Source organism: Lissotriton helveticus, chromosome 2_2 (genome assembly GCF_964261635.1).
Source record: "Lissotriton helveticus chromosome 2_2, aLisHel1.1, whole genome shotgun sequence".
Taxonomy (NCBI): domain Eukaryota; kingdom Metazoa; phylum Chordata; class Amphibia; order Caudata; family Salamandridae; genus Lissotriton; species Lissotriton helveticus.
Genome location: NC_136060.1, coordinates 79606287 through 79629314, shown reverse-complemented (window position 1 = coordinate 79629314; position 23028 = coordinate 79606287). Strand labels below are relative to the sequence as shown.

The 23028-nt window shown below is 41.4% G+C and overlaps 1 protein-coding gene across 2 annotated transcripts in view; it reads right to left on the bottom strand.

Moving 5' to 3' along the window:
* The window catches only part of MTMR7 (myotubularin related protein 7), a 243050-nt gene that overhangs the window by 31826 nt on the left and 188196 nt on the right, over positions 1-23028 (bottom strand). For both annotated transcript variants that reach the window (XM_078678126.1, XM_078678127.1), the window contains exon 13: positions 13687-13813. In XM_078678126.1, the coding sequence (XP_078534252.1) occupies positions 13687-13813 (127 nt within the window). The remainder of the gene's footprint in view (positions 1-13686; positions 13814-23028) is intronic.

Here is a 23028-nt window from a genome sequence, read left to right as displayed (position 1 = left end):
CAGTCGGGGCTGTTAATCTTAGAAGGATGGCATGGTTCAGCAAATGGTTGATCTACACCACTCCAGATCGGCTCCAAAAAATGTTCCCCATCGCGGATCCCAGCTGCTTTAGGTGTAGGCTGGTAGTGGGGTATTGGCTCCATGTTAGGTTTACATGATGCCACTTGGGAAATTTTTGGCAGGACATTTTTTCTGAAATCAGTAAGAAACTGCAAACTACTCTTCCTCCTAGCCCCTCTACTGCCCTTTTTGGCATAGTAGAGACTAGTGAAGATTTGACTATAGGTCATCTTCAATTTACCTTTATTGCAACTTTAATTGCTAGCTCACTTATCTTAGTAAACTGGAAGTCTAAGGTGGTCCCCACGATCTCTCAATGGATTTTAAAAATGCAGAGAGTCTATAACCGAGAATCTATTTACACTCCAAGGGTAGGTTCCTTTACCAAATTGGAAGGAATTTGGCGGTTTTGGAATTGAATTGCTTTTCCATCTAATATTTCATCAAGTATTATCCTAGCATAATTCATGAGTTTTTTTTACAACTGAACTTGCTTTTATTTTTTATTTTCACTATGTTTCTTCTTGTGCAATAATTATTTATGAAATGTTTTGGTTGATGGTTTTTTACCTGTGCTACAAATATAATAAAATACAAAAATAAAAAAACGTTGTGCTTTTTGGTGCCATTTCTACCTAAAACTTTAGAAATATATATATCTCTGTTCCAGATTGGATTTTCATAGTTTTATTTATAAAATATTACTCTATGTTTTACTACTTGATGTTGTGACTTTATTACAGTTTTGGCACTGCATAAATGCTTTAGACATTGCCCTAAGTTAAGTTGGTCTGCTTTGTGTCACAGCTATCGGGGGTTGAACTCAGGCTAATTTAACGATGTGGATTTGTGTTTGTACCATTAGGTGGGCAGTCTCCCATCCCATAGAACAATTCAATTTCTTACAACCCATATTTATGCTTTTCAGTAAAATATATCCTCCTAAAAAAGACAATGCCTCCAAAAACGTTCCTCGCTCTCGTTGCAAACCTACATAATTTTCCCCAAACTATTTTTTTCTTAATTCAATTTAATTTAATGGAATCATCCTCTTAATCATCTGACCTCACCCTCATTCAAAAGCAAACTGATTGACAGGTAAGCTAGTTTGCAATAATTAGCTAAATACACACACATTTTGGCTCTATATTATATTTTGGTCTGTGGTGTGAGGCTGGTAGAAGCAGGTTCACCTATATGAACACATAACTGAACTTTATGCATGTTACATTATCCAGGTTCTTTGGGTGATCAGATCGTAATAAGTTATTTACTCACAATTGTGGCATTTCAATGTGGGTAGAGGAGGCACTATTGGATTAGGGTGTTAACTGGCAGTCAATAATGCATCACAGTGTTGAATACTATCAGAACTGTATCATGTGGGAGAGTTGTAGCCAATGCTGCATGCAGTTACCCTCATTAGCCACAGTTCAAGGTCAGAATGTTCTTTGCTTATGACACCATACAGAGTATGAATACTAATACTTTAGGAAATGCACCTTTGCTGGATGAACATTTATCTCAGGAAGCCATATGTAGATGCCAGACCTAATTTTCAAATTATTCTACCAATTCTACAAGTATGCTCATGATTCTACATCTGTCCATCACTTTTAAATTTAGTTACTATGTGGCAAATGTGGAGGCACAATTATTAATACTGTTTGAGAAATGGCTGGACACATTTGCTTCCTGCTTAGCATACTGACCAAATATTGACTTTCCTGACTTACGAAAATATCACCTGGAAATTCCTGTTCTCCTCCAATGCTATGATAATCTAGGGCATTGTTCTTACACTGGTGCTCAATCTGATTGCAGATTGCTCAGATGGCATTTACTGCCATTCTAGGTTGCATTACTCTAGGGTACAGGAGATGCTAAAATGCTGTCAGCAAGAGGATGCATGAAGGGTCATCTCTTATGAGGACCAGAGACATTTTGTTAGTACTCTGGGTCAGTGACTCTGGACTCCTGGTACTGGTTTCCAAACAGGAAAGGTCAGGAGCAACTCAGCAGCAGGTCAGCAGAGCTTTATCAGGGTACCAGGCTTGGTCACAGCCTTGCAGATAACCCCTATCTCAGGTCTACAATAAGGGAGGTGCCAAGGCATGCTCCACAAAGGTCTTGTTGAGATGAAAGCCAATGAACTGAAGAACATCTAAGCTTATTTATTACGTCCATGTCAGCTGAGCAGCAGATAACTGCAAATCACAAACAGTTAATTTTTGAAGTTTGACATTTTCAGCCATTCAGATGAGACTAGGCTTTTTTGTTTATGACTGTGGGCATTCTTTTCTTGAAGTCACAACACCCTGTAATATGTCACTACAGAGAGGGGTAGGGGAAGTCTCATGAGAACTGCCAGTGTCTGACTGGGACATAAAATAGGCATTAGCACCAAGAAGAAAAGTGGCTCCATACCAACAAAAAAAGGAAAATGTTGCCCCATACTTAAAGAAGCAAGACGTTGCGCATGGCAAAGAGTTACCTTAATTGGCAAACTGTGGCAGTGCAGAACTTTGTAGCATATCTTCTTGATGGTGTTTGAGGGGCGCTTAAGCCAAATTTTATGGTTGCTGCTTGCAGATTTTGAAAGTAGTTACTCTGACAACACCACCTGGGTCATGGCCTCTCCTCCCCCAAAATTGATGGGGCTGAGACAGTGATCACTGTCCTGGGCTCAGATGCAGCAGGGCCACCTGATACTGCAGTAACAAAGCACTAACAGCTGCCAAAATGAACCCACAGGCAACAAAAAGCAGCCCATACATTGGCCTTCAAGAAAAGCCCATCACCCGAAAGGCCAGTCTGACACTGAGCTTAGCTTCAAAGTTTTCAGATTGACTGTGTGTGACATTTCTACACATAGGAGAGAAATTCCTATGTGTATGAGTGTTCGACAATTGAGTTATACTTTCTTGCTTGCGAGAAAAATAAAGCAGTCACCAGAATTTAGGTACCTCTGTGGTGGTTACTTTGTTGGTAGAAAGTGTTTTGATCTTTGCAGTCATGTTCTCACACCACTTTCTTGTTGTAAACTTGCTCTCATACAGCAACGCCGATGTCTGTCAGTGCCTGCGAAGGGGGATGCTGAGGTGCCAGGGGCACGCATGTCAGGAGACTTGGAAAAAGATCCCCCTTAGTAGTGAGTGCAACCTCCTTTGAGGTAGCGAGGTAGACCAAGGGTCCCAAAGGGGTGGCAATCCAGGAAAACAAAGCTGCAGCCCGTTGACTAAGCTCTGCTCTCTAGGGTCTATCACTTGTGTGGTCACAGTGGGGCTGGTGCCTTGCCGGAAAATAATGGGCAATGCGCTGCCCCCTGGATACAAGTGGACACAGTGCCGGGTGACAGTGGGGGTAGGCACCTTACAGGAAAATAACATGGGCAAAGGGACGCCTTTCGGATCAGGTGGACACACTTCCTGGTCATTGCTTAACCCAGTGGCACTCAGACACTCAAACTACGTGGTATACAGAGCTCCGGGCACTTTCTCAGCTCCTGATTCATGAATATGGCTGCTGCAGTGCCACTGGTGATTATTGAAATTCATTTTGTGTGGTGTGATGTGTGCCTGGTGAGTGCTCGAACATTGCTGAATTAAAGTAAAATAAGAATATGCCATGGCAGGCTGCATACTCTCCAGTGGCAACACAGCATAGTCACTGCCACCATGCTTGTAGTGCTACATCTCCTTTTAGTATAGCATGCCATGGGGTGGTTCCGGAGTGCATTAAGATGCAAGACTAATGAATTTTATTTTTGGACATTTTCTCATTGGTTTTTCAAGACAACATAAACAGGTTTATCATAAGGATGTCAGATAGGTACATACAACATAGAGATAAGGTACATCGAGAAAGGACTGATGTAGGGTTCCCAGATTATAAAAGCAAAATAAGAAAATAACATCATTACTGATCTTATGATTGGATTTGGGAGTGCAGGTTTGCTTGGTTACAGAGGGACGCTACAACTTCTGGGTTGCATCAAACTGCACAATAGATTTTTGATTACATAACTATTTCTAGAACTGGGTAAATTCCCTCAATATCTCTATGAGGTTCAGACATCCCCTGAACTAATATCAATACTAATTTTCTGTGGATGATTTTTTTGCTAGGCTAGCATATGAGTTTATCTGCTTTGTTTCCCTGGTGGTAGAACCTGCTGATTGACGCCAAACAAGTTTTATGGGCCTCATGCAGCTGCATTTGTTGGTAATGGATTCTAATGGAGTCCTTTTCTATTAATGACTATAGCCATCTATTCTCCAGGTCTAGGATCTAGAGTTCTGTTTGTACTGGTTTCTCCATTTTCTTTCTAGATTTTGGCTATGTATCCCATTGTCTTACCCCTAATTACGAGCTCACTGAGCCTTTGCTAATATTAAAATGCAATTCTCTTTCTTCATTCAAAAGAGCTTTAAACTTTTCATTGCCGATACACCACACACTTTAGGTGCCACATTACTATGCATTGTTATATTGAAAGGCACAAGGTTAGAGAGCCCTTTGGCATATACTCACTCACCTGTCTGTGACTTTATCGAAGTCTACTGCAGGGACTGGGATTCAATTCATGAAAATGACCTCTGGGTACTCAAGACGTATGTGAAATCTCTTTTATGTGAGTGGTGTACATGCCATGTATTAGAGTATCACATGCTGTTGCAAAAACTTTAGGAGTGTGATCCTAACATATTTTGCTTGGTCCTCCCTGGTGTATCTTTTACCCTATCCGTTACACAATTAAAATCCTGACCTATAATCAGCATCCTCTCTGGGCTCCCACCAAAACGCAAGACAGAGCTTGCAAGATATCCTTTGAGACAGACTGAACGACCAACACACACACTTTTTAAGGGGTTGCCCTGGATTGTTCCAGTGACCATTATCATGCCTATCAGTCTGCATGTTGGATATACTATATGGGATTTTTTTTACGTCTTACAACTTCTATGGAGCTCTGGACAAAATATGTAAGATGTTCCCTTCTGAAGCCCTATCTACTCAAAATGTCACATCTGTTAACCAGAAAGTTAGTTTATTGAAGCATTGGTATGCCCAGGCCACACTATTATGCTGTCTGAAGTACTACTGCTCTTTTCATTTTGTTTAGGACCCAATTTACATTTCTCTTGATGAGATAGATTTCTGGGTTCTCAAACTTTCTTGGTTAGTGGCCATATATGTAAGATCCCAGTGCTTTTGAATGTAGTGTACCTGTAAATTTGCTGCTGGCCAATTTTAGCAAATATATAACTAAACACAAACCCCCAGAGGATAACAGAACCCCTCAATGCGCACACTTCTCACCTGAAACATGTTTTATAGTAATAGGGGTAGAAATCTACCCTGTGGTCACAGTGCTACTATCATGTCTTCTCCCAGTTCTTGCACAACTAATAAAAGCTCAAACCTTTCAATACAAATAGCAAGAACACTTCTAGTCTCTTCTCTTAAACATACATTTTAAGTGTGCTCGACATAAGTCATTATCAGATTTTTGCTTTCACCTAGTTCCTTAGGACTTCTGAAACAGTACTTACTATCTAATGGAATCACTACTCGACATGGTCTGTTACCCTAGCTATTATACAGCTGATTTTGAAAGGGAATCTTTTTAGATATGTTCATCTAGGTCTGGAGTTGGTGTGGGCCCTCCTCTTTTGTGTGGTTTATTTATCATGTCATTAGAGAAGCTTAGGGAAAAGACCTAGTAGTCTTCCTTTGGGACCATAGTGATTGTTTCAGTGGGAGCCTGAGGGTCATTTGTCCAACCATCGTGACTTAGGGTGGTCAGAGTTCTTCAAGGTCTTGATCTATCCCGGAGTTTGGGCCTCTTTTCTTTAGGTCTGATTACTTTGGCCATGCTACACATGGTTCCAATTGCAGCCACCCTGTCCCTTCCCTGCAAGGCACACCTTTCTTCTTCCAAGTGCCTAGCCTGGTTCGTTATCAGGAAGAAACCTTTAGCTTGAATATAGTAGCATAGACTTGAGACCAATTGAACACAGGGTGTGTTTGGTTTGGTAGTACTATTTGCTTCTTCTTTGGATTTTTCTTATGTAATCTTGCAAATGTTGAAATTTTTGGAAGGCAAATTGTACTATGTTCTTCATCATGACCTCTTTTAGTAGTATGTCTTAGTCAATTTAGTTCAAGAATTGAGTAATTAGTAGTCTGGCTGGAGCTCCTGGCTGAGGTTTGGCTACAAAAGCATGCTGCTATCACTTCCTCTGGTATAATGTGCTTTAGCCCTTTCGACAAGAAGCTCTTACAGCTGCTCCCTTCAACTTCTTTAAGAAAGCAAATAAATCTTAGGAGTTTTTACGGGATGGTCTTCCACGTTCTACGCATGTTGCAGTAGTTTTTTGGAGGAGGTGAATAATTGTACGATTGTTATTTGGAAATCTTGTAAAGTATCTTCCAGACCTGATAAATGACCTTCGGCCTTTAAGACCTTGTCACTATGGGGCCACATTCATGTCCACCTCTTCAATTTTGATTTGGAATGTGGACTTGGAGGCCTGAAAGACTTGCAGTATTTGGTAAATTTGACTCATTTGATATGCTGTTGCAATGTGCGAGGCTTATCTTTAGCCATGGGACTTGGGGCTATATTCTCTTACAGAAAGGGGCATAATGCGGGCTACAGCCATGTGATAGTGTGGCGGGTAACTGTTCTGTTGTATATATTTCCTCAGATGACGTATTGCTAATTCGTTGGTATATCTACCACGTTAGCCTACTATGATTTTTACAAAATAAGAATTGACACTTTTGATTCAGTTTCAAACTGGGGTTCACACGGGTAGCCCAGTGGTTATAGCAACAGTAGTTATACATATCTTGTTTCAACAATACTGAACGGCACTGTAAAGAATGAATGTTCCAGTAAAGTTGATAGGAAAAGTAGTATTTATTAAGAGACACGCAGATACATCTCATTCCTCCAGCTTCTCACTCTCTGCACACTATTCTGGAATCCTGCTGTAGAGCATCATCTAGTTGTCATGGAACCAGATGTATGCACTCCATGCAGGATACCACAGGCACAGAGTGAAGGGCCTTACTCTGTGCCCCTTTAATACAATGCCCAGAGGCAGCCGCACAACAGTAGTTTACAATCACTATGTCAGTGAGAATTTACTTTTCTCTTGCAGGGAGATTCTCCGGCGCGTATGCACATGTGCTCTGTAGCCCACTGTTAGGTAAAGATGTCCCCTAGGCACAGTCTCCGATCAATAAACATGAATTACCAGAATAGTAGTTCATTTTCCTTATAGTACTGGTAACTCGTTGCAAAGAAAATCAAAGTGGCGATATTGCTGTTAATGCCTGCCCGGCTTACCTAGTTCGGGCCGTCCCAAAAGGCAGCAAAAGCAGTCAGCTCTCCCTTTGTTGCTTAAATGATGCACAATGTATTCCCAGATGAATGATCCAGCTGGGTGGCTCACTAGCTCCAAGCATCTTTAAAACCCAGGACCAGGTTCCATCCTAGCCCTTTTTGCATATGGTGTAGGGAATGTCCCCAGTGTTGCTGAACTACCGGTCCTACGGGGATCCTCCAAAACTAGCAGACCCACCAGAGCCATGTAGTGTGATCCCCTTCACTCCTGGAGTGCAGGGGTGCTCTCTACAGGGAACCAGGCTTGCAACCATCAATTAGAATTGCCTGTGTTTATGCAAAGCCTATGTTTTTACGAAGCTGAAAGGGAGGCGTATCAAACTATTTACCTTCTGTAAACATGGGCACACTGGTCTCACTCAAAAAAGCTCCATCTATCCTTGAATAGTATTAGTACATTGTCACCTAAACCAGATATACAATTGCATCAGGATGGAATGCTCTCCAAGACTCCTAAAAATCATACTTGTCAGGGCCCTGCAAGAATACCTTCTATGTCAGGCCAGGGAACTGTAGCAATGACCATCTTTTGCATTGTGTACCCCCAGATTTCTGCTTTAACTGTCTTTGCTGGCTGCAGAACTCTGTACTCTTTCCCCCTACTAACCTACATTAGGCATCTGAAATGTTTTTGCTTGTTTCAACATGCAGCTCAGTTCAGTGTATTTCATTATCACCTGTTGAGAGGATTCCTACAGGTATTCTGTGGGACCTAGACTTTCAGAAGATGAGATACATGATTGCTTGTACCCATCTACAGTGTCTGCTAGAGAATGCTATTTTGGTGATAATGAAACAATAACTGTTAAACTGAGCTGCATATTGAAACCAGCAAGAACATTTCACCTAATAGCACCTAAGCCAAATACTGACTCGACCTATAAAACGGTTGTAACTAATAGGGGAAATGGAAAGAGAACATTACCAGAATGGAAAAGGATTGCAGCACTTAAGTTTAGAGGACAGCATTCTGCAGCCCTGCATCTCGTATTTTGTTAACTGTACACTACTGAGTTCTGCTGTAAGAGTTAAGTACTTTATTTTCCATAACCACAAGCACCATGCTGGACAATACCGTATTGTGTCTGTTTGCTGAATGTTCAATTTTAAGGTCTAGCACCCCACTCCCCACACTACCTTCCTCTGAGGCCTATGACTTGCTATCTTGAGAGTCAAGTGGGGAAATGGCTGTACTTGTCTCAGTTTGCAGTGTCATAGTAGGATGGGCCCCAGGTCACCAGTGGCAAACCACCGCTACCACTACAATTGGAGCCAAGTAGCGCTTGTGTGCCTGGAGCTTTCCCTTATAGGACTTGACAGAGTTGGCTTATGGTCCATACACCAATTTGCTGGTAGACATTGAGGCAGGTGAACAAACCTATTTTATGGTTACAAAGACTCTCATTCGCAATCTATCTTAGGTTGGCCTCATCAGGAAGAATTGGGCATGAGGTTAGAACCGAAGGTAAATCCTCTAGTGTATCCTCCAGAGTATGGTGGATACAGCCAACCAGTTCCTCTCCTGCAGCTTGAATTCTTCGATGTGAGACAACGGCCTTTCAAGATGACATCAGATGAGGGACACAGGGAGGTGAGTGTTTATGGTAACCCCCTACTCAACGGCAGTAGCTCTCTCAAAATTGTTGGCAGGTAGGAACACTCAGAAGGGGCAGTAGAGGCTTCCAGGCCAAATCTACTGATGGTAATCTCTTCTTTAAAAAAATGGCAGCCCTTGGTCTGATCAGGTGCTCAGCTCGCTGGTGATGATCAAACCTGCTGCCAAGTGATACGCTTCTGGCATAAACTTGACACAGGTCACTCCCTGAACTGCACTGGAAGTTCTTGGAACCCCTTTTGCAACCTATTGGGACACTGTATTGTATCATCAGCTTTCTCTGGAGTTTTCCTTGTTGGGTACATACATGGGTATTTCCTCCTGGACAGTTTCTTCTCCTGCAGGGCCAGACACTCCTTCCATCTCTTAGTAGAAGTCAGAATTCTAAGCTCTTCAGGCAGAGCCAAAGCTCAACCAGCAGGAAGTGTTGACTTCAGGTGATGTCCCCTCACCTCTTGGAGACTGGATGTCACCAGATATCATCCCTTGTTACAAAGCAGCTCTTTGAGTTACTCTGTGGAGTACGTCGTTGCTTGGTCAGGAGGAACATTAAGAGGGACAAAGGTGAGTGATTTGGTTCCCATTTGTTATGCCTTTTACAGACAGGGGATATGTATTTCAAATTTCAGAACCATTTTAGGGTGGTTCACCTCAAATGTCCTTTTTAAGATGCTCTCCAGGCACAGCCTTTCTGTAAAGTGATGCTTCTCACAGCAGGTAGCACTTGGCTAGATCCAAACAGCAGCACCCACAACATGGGAATACTTACTTGTGTGAACACAATGAGGTGTGACTAGGCTGACCTCAGCCTTTCTTAAGTAGTAATCAGTTATAGACAAATGGGTAGGACTAGTCTAGAAATGTCCTCACCTTGAACAACAGGAACTGTAGTCCCACCGAGTGGTCAGCAAGAACTACTCAGAAGACCATTGCTAACAAGGTCTTAATGGAATTTCTAAAGGTAGCCATGCCTCCATCTCCCAACACAATTTCTAGAGGCCTCATATTAGCAAATCATCAACACACATTATCCCCACAATCCAGTATTCAAGTCTCTTAGGCTCTTATATTATGGTCTTAAAAACGTTCCTGCTTCATAACTGGAACCCAGGCTGGAAGCTTCACCCAACTTAGGGACAATTCTATGCATTGGTTTCACTCTAACTATAGGATGTTTCATATTTTCCTTGAAGATGTTATGATGGTTACGAGATTTAGATGGATTGGTAATTATGTCTGAAAAGGGGACTGCATAAGAAGTAATTTCAAGAATCGGTTTCTGGTTGGCAATCTGTTCTTTGCTTTGAATATAGGGTTTGTTCCCGAGTGGGGGATCTGTGCAGTTTTCCTTGGTTACTTTTGTAAACCAGAATGGCTTAAAAACAGGGATATTCGGAGTCTGTAACTAGACAGTTGTAAGACGATCTTTAATGTAGCTACACAAAATAGATTGGATATACTTTTGCTGGATGTTAAAGATTGTCAGTTGAGCAAGGGTTCCTCTAACTAATTTGTCCTCCCCTACTCCTAGTGTGTCACGTAATGCTCCTATCATGTTGTCTGATACAGTTTCAGGTTAAGGCACTTGTCATCAGGATGTGTGTGAGCCTTTGGTTTCATGTTTACACAAATTACAAACAGGTTCAGGGAATGTGCCTGAGGTTGCTTCCAAACTGGATAATACAGATTGGTTGCAATTTGTAACACTGTTTGATAGTATGACTTTACAGGAAACTTGGTCTGCAGACAATGTGATTCTTAACAGTTTTTCTTCTTATGTTATCCCTGCCCCCCTTTTCTGGCAGGGCAAAGAGGGGACTGCTTGTTTGCATTTCTTTTATTGTTCATTGCATGATACAGGAACACCATGGGGTAACTTCCAAGTTATCCTTTTGATAAGCTTGGTGCTGTTTTGTTGGTTAATGTTTTAACAACAATTTTACAAGCACAGACTGCACCAACGTATTGTACTTTGAACATACACTGTCCAGGTGACCATAACTTAATCTCAATTTAGGCATCAATGAATTGGACCCTTATTTTGATATTGGAAATAGATGAACTGGCAGTATCCGTATAGTCAAATCCAAACAAAGTGCTTTTTTTTGGAAATGATGGCCTTAAATACATTTTTCATTCCTGGCTCTATTCATATTATTGAGACCAAGAGTTGTACGAATACAATACAATATTATTAAATCTTCTAATTCAAAAAATTGAATAATCACCTGACTTGCAGAAACCTACATATTAGGTGATCACACTCCAATCATTCTACAACACCTTAGCTTCTCTTGATCACACAATGTTGTAATCCAGTGGCTCCCAAACTTTTTACAGCCACAAGCCACTTGCAGAGACTTAAACTCAAACCTTTATCGCTACCTCCTTCTAGTGTAAGTTTTTTATTGTTTCAAACGTGTATTCAAATGTTTTCGACCTTCCTGCCACAAACACTGCTACATTTTGACATCCATACTGTTTCCATTCAGTAACCCAAAATACAGGAATTTAACATAATCCAGTCTGGGAATAACAGGAGACCCTAGAAGTGTAGGTCTCTGTGTTGGATGAATAATCCTCAGTGCATTATGTGTGTAGTATAATAATAATTCTGTCATAGTAAAACAATGCTACTTATTACAATGCTAACCAAGTAGTGTGCGAGTGTTAGTTACAACTGAGAATCCTTCAACAGAAGGCTATGATTTCTAATCTGGGGTTTGTTTCTATAATTGAGTTTAATTCACTCATCATCTGACCCCCTCCAGGCAGAAATGTATTTGCCAGCTTCTTCTTGGACTCATTTATGTTAATAAGCATCTATTTATCGTTTGCATAGTTAGGGCACCATAGCCTCCATTTCCATTGAAGAATAAATGGTGGACAAAAACCCAACCTGTCTAATAGTGATATCTCATATATAGTATCCTATGTAACAGGCAAGTCCATGTCCAACATTCTTTGATCTACCTGTAATACTATCCTTCAGACATTAGCTGCACTAGTTACATTATCTGGGTGGAAACTTCATTGAACAGAATAAATGCGGTCTAAATGTGCTGGCAATTGCAGTGCTTCTGTGCTCTTTACTCTTTTGCTCAATATGGGACACTCATTATTAGGAATGGTTGGGTTAAGGTAAAGTTATGTTATTAAAAGTGAGAGAACCAATATTTTGAAGCGTTTCAGAAGTAACATTTTCTTCTCAGTTTGAAAGACATATATGCCTATAGGCTAGTTGAAACTAAATAATCTAAATACTACCCTGTCGTAAAAAGAGATTTTAGATTCACATATAAATATATATATACACAGATGACTCTGCATTTGTCTAATGTTCTGTATTTTGTTTTTACAGCTGCATAAACTGTAGTACGACTGATGTGGCCCTAAAGAAGCAATTGTACGTCGCCAAAAATGCGAAATTGGCCTGGGATAAATCACATTACCAAGTATGTCTTCAGTGCAAAGGTGTATAAAGAAATATTCCTTACATTAACAACACACGACAATGTTTTTCTCAGAAAGGATACTTGTCCTAAAAAGTCTCCCACTGTTCAAACTTGCGACAAGCTTGAGTATCATGATCTGGATATTAAATAAAATCTTGCAGCACTTTATTTCAAGCAAATCTAATTTATCATCTGTTACTTCACTCAGCCACATAGAGGTTGATTTTAGTCTTGCTGTCCTGCCTCACAAGTTCCACCAGCTTTCCCCTGTATTACCTTACTTTTACCTCTATTTGAGGAAAAAATAGTCTTCAGTGACAAAATGACTTGGCATTACAACACTCACATACGTGTACTCATTAGTCTGCTATATCATAATACCATTACATTTGCATTTCCGTTCTTAACAGTGATGCCAAAAGTTCCAAAAATGTTTTCTACATGCACTCCAGCTTAGCGACTCTTTCTTGAACACTCTGGGTAATTTAATTTTAACTAGATCTCCAACTTTCAATTGTATGTAAAGGCCCCTCTGATGCTCATCATACTTTTCTTAATTATTTCATGCTTTTCGGGTTTTCCATCTCATGTTTTTTATCCCTACTTACTCGATTTAGCAATCTCAACCAGAACACTAGTATTTGCCTTTCTACTTCACAGGTAGCTGGTGGGGCCCCTTCCGTGTGATAGCCGGGTCAAGGCAACTCCACTAAACTACTCCTTTTCATTATCTTTCAATCAACGTTAGTCCATCTGCACACATTTCTGCAACGTGCAGTTCAATTGTTCCATAAACTAATTAGTCCTGGATTTTACAATTCTTTTATGATTCATCTCCTTCCTCCTCCTTAAATACATGTCAAATGTACTTCCTTTTCAGTCACGATTACAAAAATAATACAGTTGGGTATTACACACCCTCTACTGCAATGTAGCCAAAACAACACAAACAATAGATTAAAAAACCTTTCACCATATGCACCTTGCCTGCCACACATCCATACTAGCATGTTGGGCACACTGGTGGGGAGGGGTGACATCTAGCACATTTTGTAAATGGTACCTGGACATAAGAAATAGTAGCAAGTGTTTAAGCATTTATATATCTAATGTGATAAGAATGTCAAACACATTATTACCTCTTGCAAGACCTCAAATTCTTCTTCTAGCTGCTGTGTTTCTTCTTTCACAGCCATAAGGAAGTCGGTCACTGACTGGCGTGGATGCATCCCTTTTTCAAATCGATTGTACATCCCTCTCCAAAATCTGCAAATAAGAATACACAATGATAATCCTTGTTGGTTGAGTTCCCACTATAAGTAATATATTATCCGTAGGCTACAACCACTTTCCCATTTCCACTTTGACTATGACTACTAGGAGCATAATAACTCATGCATCCATCAAACTGAGCAGTATGTAATTCACACCTCTGAGTACACTGTGGGACTGAGCCATCCCTCGCTTCAAGATACAGCTATTCCCTGAAGGAGGCTTTTTTGATGTTAAAGGGGAGGAGGCTAGCCGCCTTTCAAAGAAGAAGCAAATTCTGCAGGCAGTGTAATAACAGACTTTAGCAGACTCCACGCTTGTAAGCAGAGGCTACAGCAGGAGAAGCAGAAGGCATGTGTGATCTGTTCATTGATTACAGCATTGAATTTCTCAATTTCAATATAAGAGTTCTACAACAAAATGGTGGATGCGTAAGAGTCACTAAGGCGCATCCCAGACTAATGTGTACGATCAACACTGCCTGAATTATTTATAAGTAAACCCTTCGGAACCTTCTAATCTCCAAAGATCCCAAGGCACAATCTTATGGGCATGCCTATATTTCCTATTGGTATTTTCCCTTTTGCAGAAATGAAAATAAACAACAAGCATTTGCAATGCAATAGGTCTCGCATTATTAAAGTTTGAGCTATTGGCATTGCTAAATAATGCAACACCAATAGCTCAAACTTTAATAATGCGTCTATTGCATTGCAAATGCTTATTTTTTTTGCTGTTTTATATAGCGCAAACTCGACCCGAACGTACTGGAACGCTTTACACGAGCACCAGCTACATTCACAAGGACACACTCATTTTGTTAGGCACGGGGAGATTATGTGATTTGCCCAGAATCACAGGATGTTGAGCCGATGCCGAGACTCAAACCTGGCTCTCCAGTTCCAAAGTCAGAAGCTCTTACCCCATATCCTCTAAAGACAGGACTACAGGTGATCCGGTTTAAATGTGTACAAATCTCTCACAATACAAACTTGTAAAGCGGAGTAGATGTGAGTCTACCAAGTGCACAGGGTGCAGAGTTTAGCGTATTGTTTTACGCAGGTTGGACTGGGAGCTGGAAAAAAACGTACGTGCTGCAAACAGCATCTTTTAATACGCAGCTTTCCTTAAGTTACAGCCAGTGATGTCACTAGAGGGGTGCAGGGGCTGCTTCATCCAGTGATGTCACTAGAGGGGTGCAGGGGCTGCTTCATCACAGTGATCTGAAGCAGATATAGGATAGTATATGTGCTATACAAACAGCCAACATACATTAACATGATCATTTACCTTCTCAAGGCTTTCTTCCTACTTCCCTTCCCTCCCCTCCTCCACCCCTTTCCTGTCTCTGTGGTCCGACTATGCTAAGAAGCAGCGATCCACAGCATACTTCCCTTCCCTCCCCTCCTCCACCCCTTTCCTGTCTCTGTGGTCCGACTATGCTAAGAAGCAGCGATCCACTCGGGGGAGTTTTGAGGACAACCACGTCAGTTTGGGATGCCTGAGGTTATGACAATGTGCTGCCCTGTGATACAAGAATACCAGCTGCAAACTGATTTGCAATTCAGATATGCATATCAGAGAAAGAAGACTGTGTCATATGGGTGGGGCTGTCGCTCTGCGCCAGAGCACTTGCTGGCATGCGCTCATTCGGGTTTCTAGTGTCCATGAAAGGCAAATAGATATTAAAGAAGCAGGGCAGTTCTTCGTCAAGTCTGTATCTGACAAAGTAGCCACCAACTCCTCCCCATCTTGGCCCAGGTGTCTGACAAAGTATCCACTTCGTTTTTAACCACCGAGGTAATGGAGGTGCCGTGACACACTACAGCACTGCAGTCCAGTAGCACAACTGCTGTGGAAACAGGCAAAGGAGAGGAGAACAACCAGGGGCTTCCTGGGCTCATGACTGTACGAGCAGCTGGCGCTGTTATTTCTCAATGTAAATATCTGTAACATTTGCAAAAACCACAACAGCCATTGCAAAGAAAACAAACGTGCAGGAGGACGGTGTGGGTGCAAGACAGAAGGGGAGCGGGGGTGGGGTGCAGGGGGACTGGTGGGATGAGAGCAGAGGCAGCAGAGCTCTCTTAATGCACTGGTAGGTGGTAGCTGCCGCTAGCGAGAGATTAAAAGGGAGCCGTGGGGCTGTGTCACACACACCTCCTAAAGTCGCATGGGGTATCTGGATGCCCACAGTGCAACCCTGCAAGCCCCGGCGAGAACGGGGAAATATCTGCTGTAGCAGCGCACTGGTGAGCAACCCCAGTGGCGCTCACAGCAGGAGCGGCGAACACCGGCAGAGCACGGGGCGAGCAAGACAGGGCAGAGGGCAGCGCACTGACGGTGAGCTACTCGGGTAGGACTAGATGCGGGGGGAGGGGTCGGAGTAAGAACACCGGGGATTTGGCAATGCCCAGCACAAAGATTAGAACAGGTTGGCTCTGGAAGTTCCCAGCAGGAGGAGAGGGTTCTAACAGTGGTGTCACTAGGGTGGTGCGGACCGCACTGGGTGACACCAACCCTAGTGACGACCCCACTGCCTAAATCGAACCATGTCTGCCCTCCGAGCCGACCCACACTTCTTCACGTGGAGGGGTTTCCCTTTCCGAGAATGGAAACGCCTCCAAGCCAAGTCTCGCTACACCTCACGGAGACCTTTCCGTGAAATCCTTCTAGTCCTCAGTGCCAGGTCCCACTTTACCTCACAGAGGAGCGAACCGCTCCCTGCAGGTTTGAAACGTAGAAGGTGAATGACAGTCGGCGGCGCGAGCGCGCGAGACCAACCGCTCCTGACAGGAAGTTTACACGCAATATTGACACCCTTCTTGTGAATGCTTGCAAAAATTAAGATTTTGGTGCATCAGACAGTGCACACTCATCCACCTGATCTGGGGCTCTGCGAGAACGTCATGAGAGGATCAGGAGGCAGAGATGGTAACAAAAAACGAGGAAATTGAAACTAGTGGTGCACGCGCACCACAGAGGAGCGGGGGAGAGGGAGCCTGTCGGTGTCTAGGACGCGGTGGGAATGGGCGGAGCAAAGGCGGGACATGCGACCGCCTTTGCCCAATTGCGTGACTTATTTTTTTTAAAGTAACACCTAACAAGAGGTTCAGGTACACAGATTCAATAGCAACTACAAATTCATACTGGAAAATTCATTCAGGTAAAGAAGAAGGGAAAGAAAGAAGCCTATATTTCAAAACCAATTACAAAAAATACTCATAATTTATTAGACATATAATTTCAAGTAAAACACATTACAAGTCAAATGAACGCTCACAGAAAAGTGTTGGCAAAACTAGGACAACCAATTCATATTACCAAACACGTGGCTAACATACAAACATTACATGTACAAAAAGAACAACAAAAACAAATAATGTGTCCTTCACAATTTGTGGCCACAGAATGCGTCGACGGCGTTTCGAACGCTGGTTGACTATGCGGTCATCATCAGGACAAACAGTGGTTTGAGCGTTTTCAGTAACAGCATTAAAAGCAGACCATTCAAGATTTGAACGGCAGGTGCAGTACGTTAAAATGTATTGAACAAATCACAAGTCCTCATAACACAAGTCGGGGACTGATAAGAAAGCTTGCATGCGAGTGTATCTTCAGCAAGAAAAGAAGTCCATGGGGAGCATTTAATTATGGCCCAGCGTTTGCCCAATCAATCACCATAAGTCCGTGGGTCAGGCAGGATAATTCACAGCACTGCTACACTCGGCAAACGCTGGGCCATAATTAAATGCTCCCCATGGACTTCTTTTCTTGCTAAAGATACACTCGCATGCAAGCTTTCTTATCAGTCCTTGACTTGTGTTATGGGGACTTGTGATTTGTTCAATAAATTTTAACGTACTGCACCTGCCGTTCAAATCTTGAATGGTCTGCTTTTAATGCTGTTACTGAAAACGCTCAAACCACTGTTTGTCCTGATGATGACCGCATAGTCAACCAGCGGTCGAAACGCCGTTGACGCATTCTGTGGCCACAAATTGTGAAGGACACACTATTTGTTTTTGTTGTTCTTTTTGTACATGTAATGTTTGTATGTTAGCCACGTGTTTGGTAATATGAATTGGTTGTCCTAGTTTTGCCAACACTTTTCTGTGAGCGTTCATTTGACTTGTAATGTGTTTTACTTGAAATTATATGTCTAATAAATTATGAGTTTTTTTTGTAATTGGTTTTGAAATATAGGCTTCTTTCCTTCCTTCTTTACCTGAATGAATTTTCCAGTATGAATTTGTAGTTGCTATTGAATCTGTGTACCTGAACCTCTTGTTAGGTGTTACTATTAACTGTCCCTGGTTCAGGGGTATTGGACAGCCTCTGTCGTTGTTAATGATTATTTTTTTTAAAAGCACGCTAAAGCCAATGGCGGGCTGCGAAAGCAAAACTACACGCACAAGCGTGTGGTTAGCTTTGAGGCCTGTACAAGAGGTCTCGCACTGCAACGCAGGAGCGAGACCTAAAAAGGATTCGCCAAGTGTTTATATGTAGAATCAATCAATGTGCATGGTGGCAGAGCATAAAGTTGATCTATCAATGCAATTTTTTTTTTCACAAGGGTCATGATACCACCTGCAAACAGTTAGCGAAGCATTTTGACCAGTCCTAGTTTCATAGAAAAAGTTAATATTGCTTGACCTCAAGTGATGGGTACTTTATTCGCAATGCTGTCCATGGACAAATCAGCTAAAATTTAAAAGAATAATAATATGCACATTTCAATGTAGCACAGAAGCCAGTTTCAAAAACCAGCACTAGGATTCTATCGGCAATCTGCCATTTTCCTACACAATTCTCAATATGTCCTGTGACACTGAATTCAAAAAGTGTATTTGAGTTATCTTTCATTTAAAGCTTCAAAAACCCTTGTGTCTTGCTTTGCGCATGAAAAACCTGTAAGACTAAGTAAGAATACCTCATATTTCAAAATATTCAAATATTTGACAAACATTACATGAATGAATTGTGTTTGTGTATAGCAATTTTAGTCTTCTGGCTTTTATTTTGTTCTATTGAACACTGCACAGGCAATGAGAATTCGATTTTGAGTGAGTAAAATATATGCCCACAAAAACTAAGACATTGCTTCCTATGAAGCATGTGAGATGTTCCTGATTAAGACCAGTGGATCCTCGCTCATTATGCCCAACTTTCATAGAATTGTTGCATCGTTCTGTAAGAGCTACATAAAATGTTGAAAATGTCCATCAAGAATAATTTCTAGTGCAACCAAAGGTCATAGATGCGCTAATAATGCAAAACAAAGATAACCTCTTGCCTTAAGAAGTGTTATCATAATTTGAACTGAATTATTTTGTCCTGAGTTTATTGTACATGGTTGCAAATTTAATTCCCAACACAAATCAGTGTTATACACCATTTCTTAAGGAAAATGTGGATTATCTGTGCAAACTACAGCACATTGCTGCACTGCAAGCAATCAAGGAGCTAGGACATGCTCAAAAGCTGGGCTTCTGCTACCCACGTCATCATTCACAATCTCAGACAATTCTTTTAGGACAGCACCTTAAGAAGTTTAACATACAAGCAGGCCGTGCATGCTGCAGGGTTCATGATCCAGTGTGCACAGTGGAAAGACATTGATCATTTGCTATACAAACAAATCAGGATGTAGTTGGGAAGGTAGTTCTAACTGAATGTTGGTGCAATTATACTCATTTTTGTGTGGAGGTGTAGACAACCATCTACATTGTAAACACTTACCAATGTCTAAGAACCCAGAGAACATCATGACTGGAAATTACCTTTAGTAAAGGATTAGTTTCATGATCGCAGGTTAGAAGCTCTATCAGAAAGACATACATTTTACTACTTGGTACATTTGCTGATCGCCTGACACCCAAAAATGCTAAACTGAAATATGATAATCAATGTATTGACCTTTAGTCGACTACCTGTCAACAATGTGGTTGTCTGGAATATGGTCTGGAATATGGTTGTTTGGAAGACACGCCGATATGTAAGAAGCTCTATGCTGTTCACCTCACGAACTGCTGAAATGTCTTTACCAAAATGCCTGCAGTCAGTGAAACTTGATTACCGTTCTAATACATATTAACCTAAGCAGATGAGGGAGACAGTCTTGCTTTATAAAACTGAAAGGCCAAGAGGATAAAATATTGTTATCAAATACAACAAGCACCAGTGAAGGTAGCAGTTTGACTATCTTTTACAGTGATGGACTTCTAAATCGTAAATGTCAGATGTTGTTGCACACATCCAATATCTGTGGTCTATAGTTGCACCAGCAAAGACATGCTGCAGAGTCGCAGTACACCTTGCGAGCCCAGAAGGCACTATTACCTAAGCAGGAGCCTCCATGGTCTGTCTTTTTCTGGCATTGTTTCTGCAGCAGAGCTTTGCACCCACCCAGCCGTACTGCATGACAGTATCAGGAAGTATAGTACAATAAATTGTATTTCTTTGGTTTTTGCCTAGTTTAGGGATAAGGCAATTGTAAGAATCACTTCTAGACTTATAGTTTTGTGCCCAGCAGTATAAGTAAGCCTTATGGTTCCCTTACCTTGGTTTTGAACTACTGTAGTTCCTACTCCTCTTTCTCCTCCTCCTCCTCACATCCACAGTTTGTCTCAAGTCTTTAACACTGAGCATGTGTGAACATACACTCTTAATCAAGATACTCACAGAGAACGGTGCTAATCGGCAGAGCACTCAAGTACACACAAGGGATCTAAGCTAATAAGCAGAGCTTTCATATACATATTAAAGGTGCCCATACTGTATTTATTTTTGTTTGATGTGGTGTTCTGGGGTTCATGTTTGGTTTCATTTCACTTGTGAGGGCAGCTGGGATCATAGGTTTTATATCAAGGTCGAACTTGAGCAAAGGATGTAATTCTATTTTCCGGAGACCACTGCCTTTTCACCCTTAAATAAGAATCATGACAGTGAGTTCTTCCATCCTTACACATGAACCAAGACAAATCCTTCTTGGTTACTTGGCAGTCTGTATTTTCCGGTTACGTGTTGCTAGTTTAGAGCTATATGAACTGATTGGAGTTAGGGTTTGTTTCAACACAACTGCTGATAACCATCTTGTGTTTCACTCTATGGTTCTTGTTCTCCACTTTTATATTGCAGTGCTGGTCATATGCCGGTGTTCCTACCCAAGCTACCAGTACATTTATTTTTCAACTTTTTTAATAGGTGCGGTACTTACAAGTCTAAAGATATATGATTGATTTTCTCATTCCACTCTAATTGTTACAACTTGAGGATTCAGTTCCAGCCTTGGAACTCCAGTTCAGCTTCTTCACACCTTAAGATGCCATTGAGAGAACAAGCCCAGTCCAAAGAACTAGCACCCCGTAGCATTGTTGTGTCCTGTTTGTTCCCCTAATTATGTTTTCAGTACTACTTTCTAGCAAACATTCTACACTTACTGTTACCTTTTATAAGTGGATGTCTCTTTTTCAAGAATCTATAAATGACCTACTATGTTACAAAAGATTGGGATTTGGCCTATCCATATTCATTGATCCCCTGATTCTCTTTGTGCCAAGTGCATCACTGAGTCAGAACCAGCAGTTATTGGAGAAGAAATGTTACCCTAAAAGTTGGTGCCTCAATCATCTTCCATTCCTTACTGATCACCAGCAACTGACCTACAACTCCAAACCTTTAAGGCAGCTGAGCTCCCACAGAGCTGACGAGGAGGAAAGTGATGCAGATGAACTCATAACTTTCTTCCCTGTCATAATAGCCACATTTTGAGTCTTCTACTGACAGCCATCAACAGCTCATAGGCCATACTCACAAGTGCATTAAGTTGTAGGGCATGTTTCATCCTTTCTCGGGCCAGGTTCAAAGTCCATGCAATGGGGTGGTGGGCAAGAATTCATGTTTTTTGTTGAATCGAGTGACTGACGGCTGAAACAGTTGATCTTTTGGAAAGTGACTGACTTGGGACGGGTCCCACATACATCTATATGCATTCTAACAGAAGACGTAGGATTGAAACTTCTTCAGCTCAAGTCTAAAAACACCGGACGTCGGGAAAAATACGCTCCTGCATTCCTAAAGTGAGAAACTGAGTAAGGCATTCTAACATTGCCATGATTCCCAAAGATTCTAACAAATTTTAAAAAGAGACAAGGCTACCTTTAATTGTGCCTCTTTTTCAGGTTCGGGCATGGTTTCCAGTTTCTCTGGAACTCTAAGCTCCTGACATAGATACAAGGCATACTAAACTGTTAATCCACATGGGAGTTGTGCACCTAGTATCTTTGAAGATATCACAAATCACTGGGCAATCATAGGACAGTCACAAGATTTATTTTAGGAGCCTAATATGTCTAACAAAATGTGCTTCCTTTTTCCAGCATCTGTTGAGATGTGCTCTTACTATAGGAAGATCTGGCAACATCAGTTAATGCATGTAGGAGGATTAACAATTTAGATGAGCTATTTTATTCAAAGTGTAAGTATTTGTAAGTCGCTGCAGTAGGCATTCAGCTACTGGTCTGCTATCTGTTAAGAAGGATTAGGCAATGTATTTCTCCAGTTCCCATATACAGTACTCCCTGGGACATCAGGATGGTCTTCCAGGTATACTTGAACTGGCTGGGTAATAGAAAGATTTCTCTTAAAATACTGCCGGGTATGCGGACCATGCTGTCTTATATATATTCCTGTAATAGAGTTTTAGATATGAGGGTATGCAACTTTACAGCCAGGGCTTTCATGATAGATGAGTAATTGAAGGAAAGTATCACATAACCATATGAGTTAAGTATATTATATTTTACTATTTATTCAGTACCAGAAGAAGATTTGCTTAAATATGTGGTTGAAAATGTTCTCATTGCAACCACAATAGGAAGTGTCTATGAAACATCTAAAAAGTAAATGTTTTGGTTTGCTTATGTTGGAGTTTAATGGTCCGCTAGAGGCACCTAAATAAAGAGGCAGAGTTTGGTCAAGAGGTGACTGTTTAACGGGGAACTAACCAGATACTGGATAAAGGTTCAAGCTAAGCACCATCTCCTTGGCCTAGGCATGTGGGAAATGTAGTTAGTCTAAATTAATATTTATTGTTGAGAAGCATGGTACTAGCATATGTGTCTTTAATGGAATTGCAACTATAATTCAAGTTGCTTTACAGAATATTGATTATGAATAAATAGTAGTCATTTTCTAGGAGGCACACA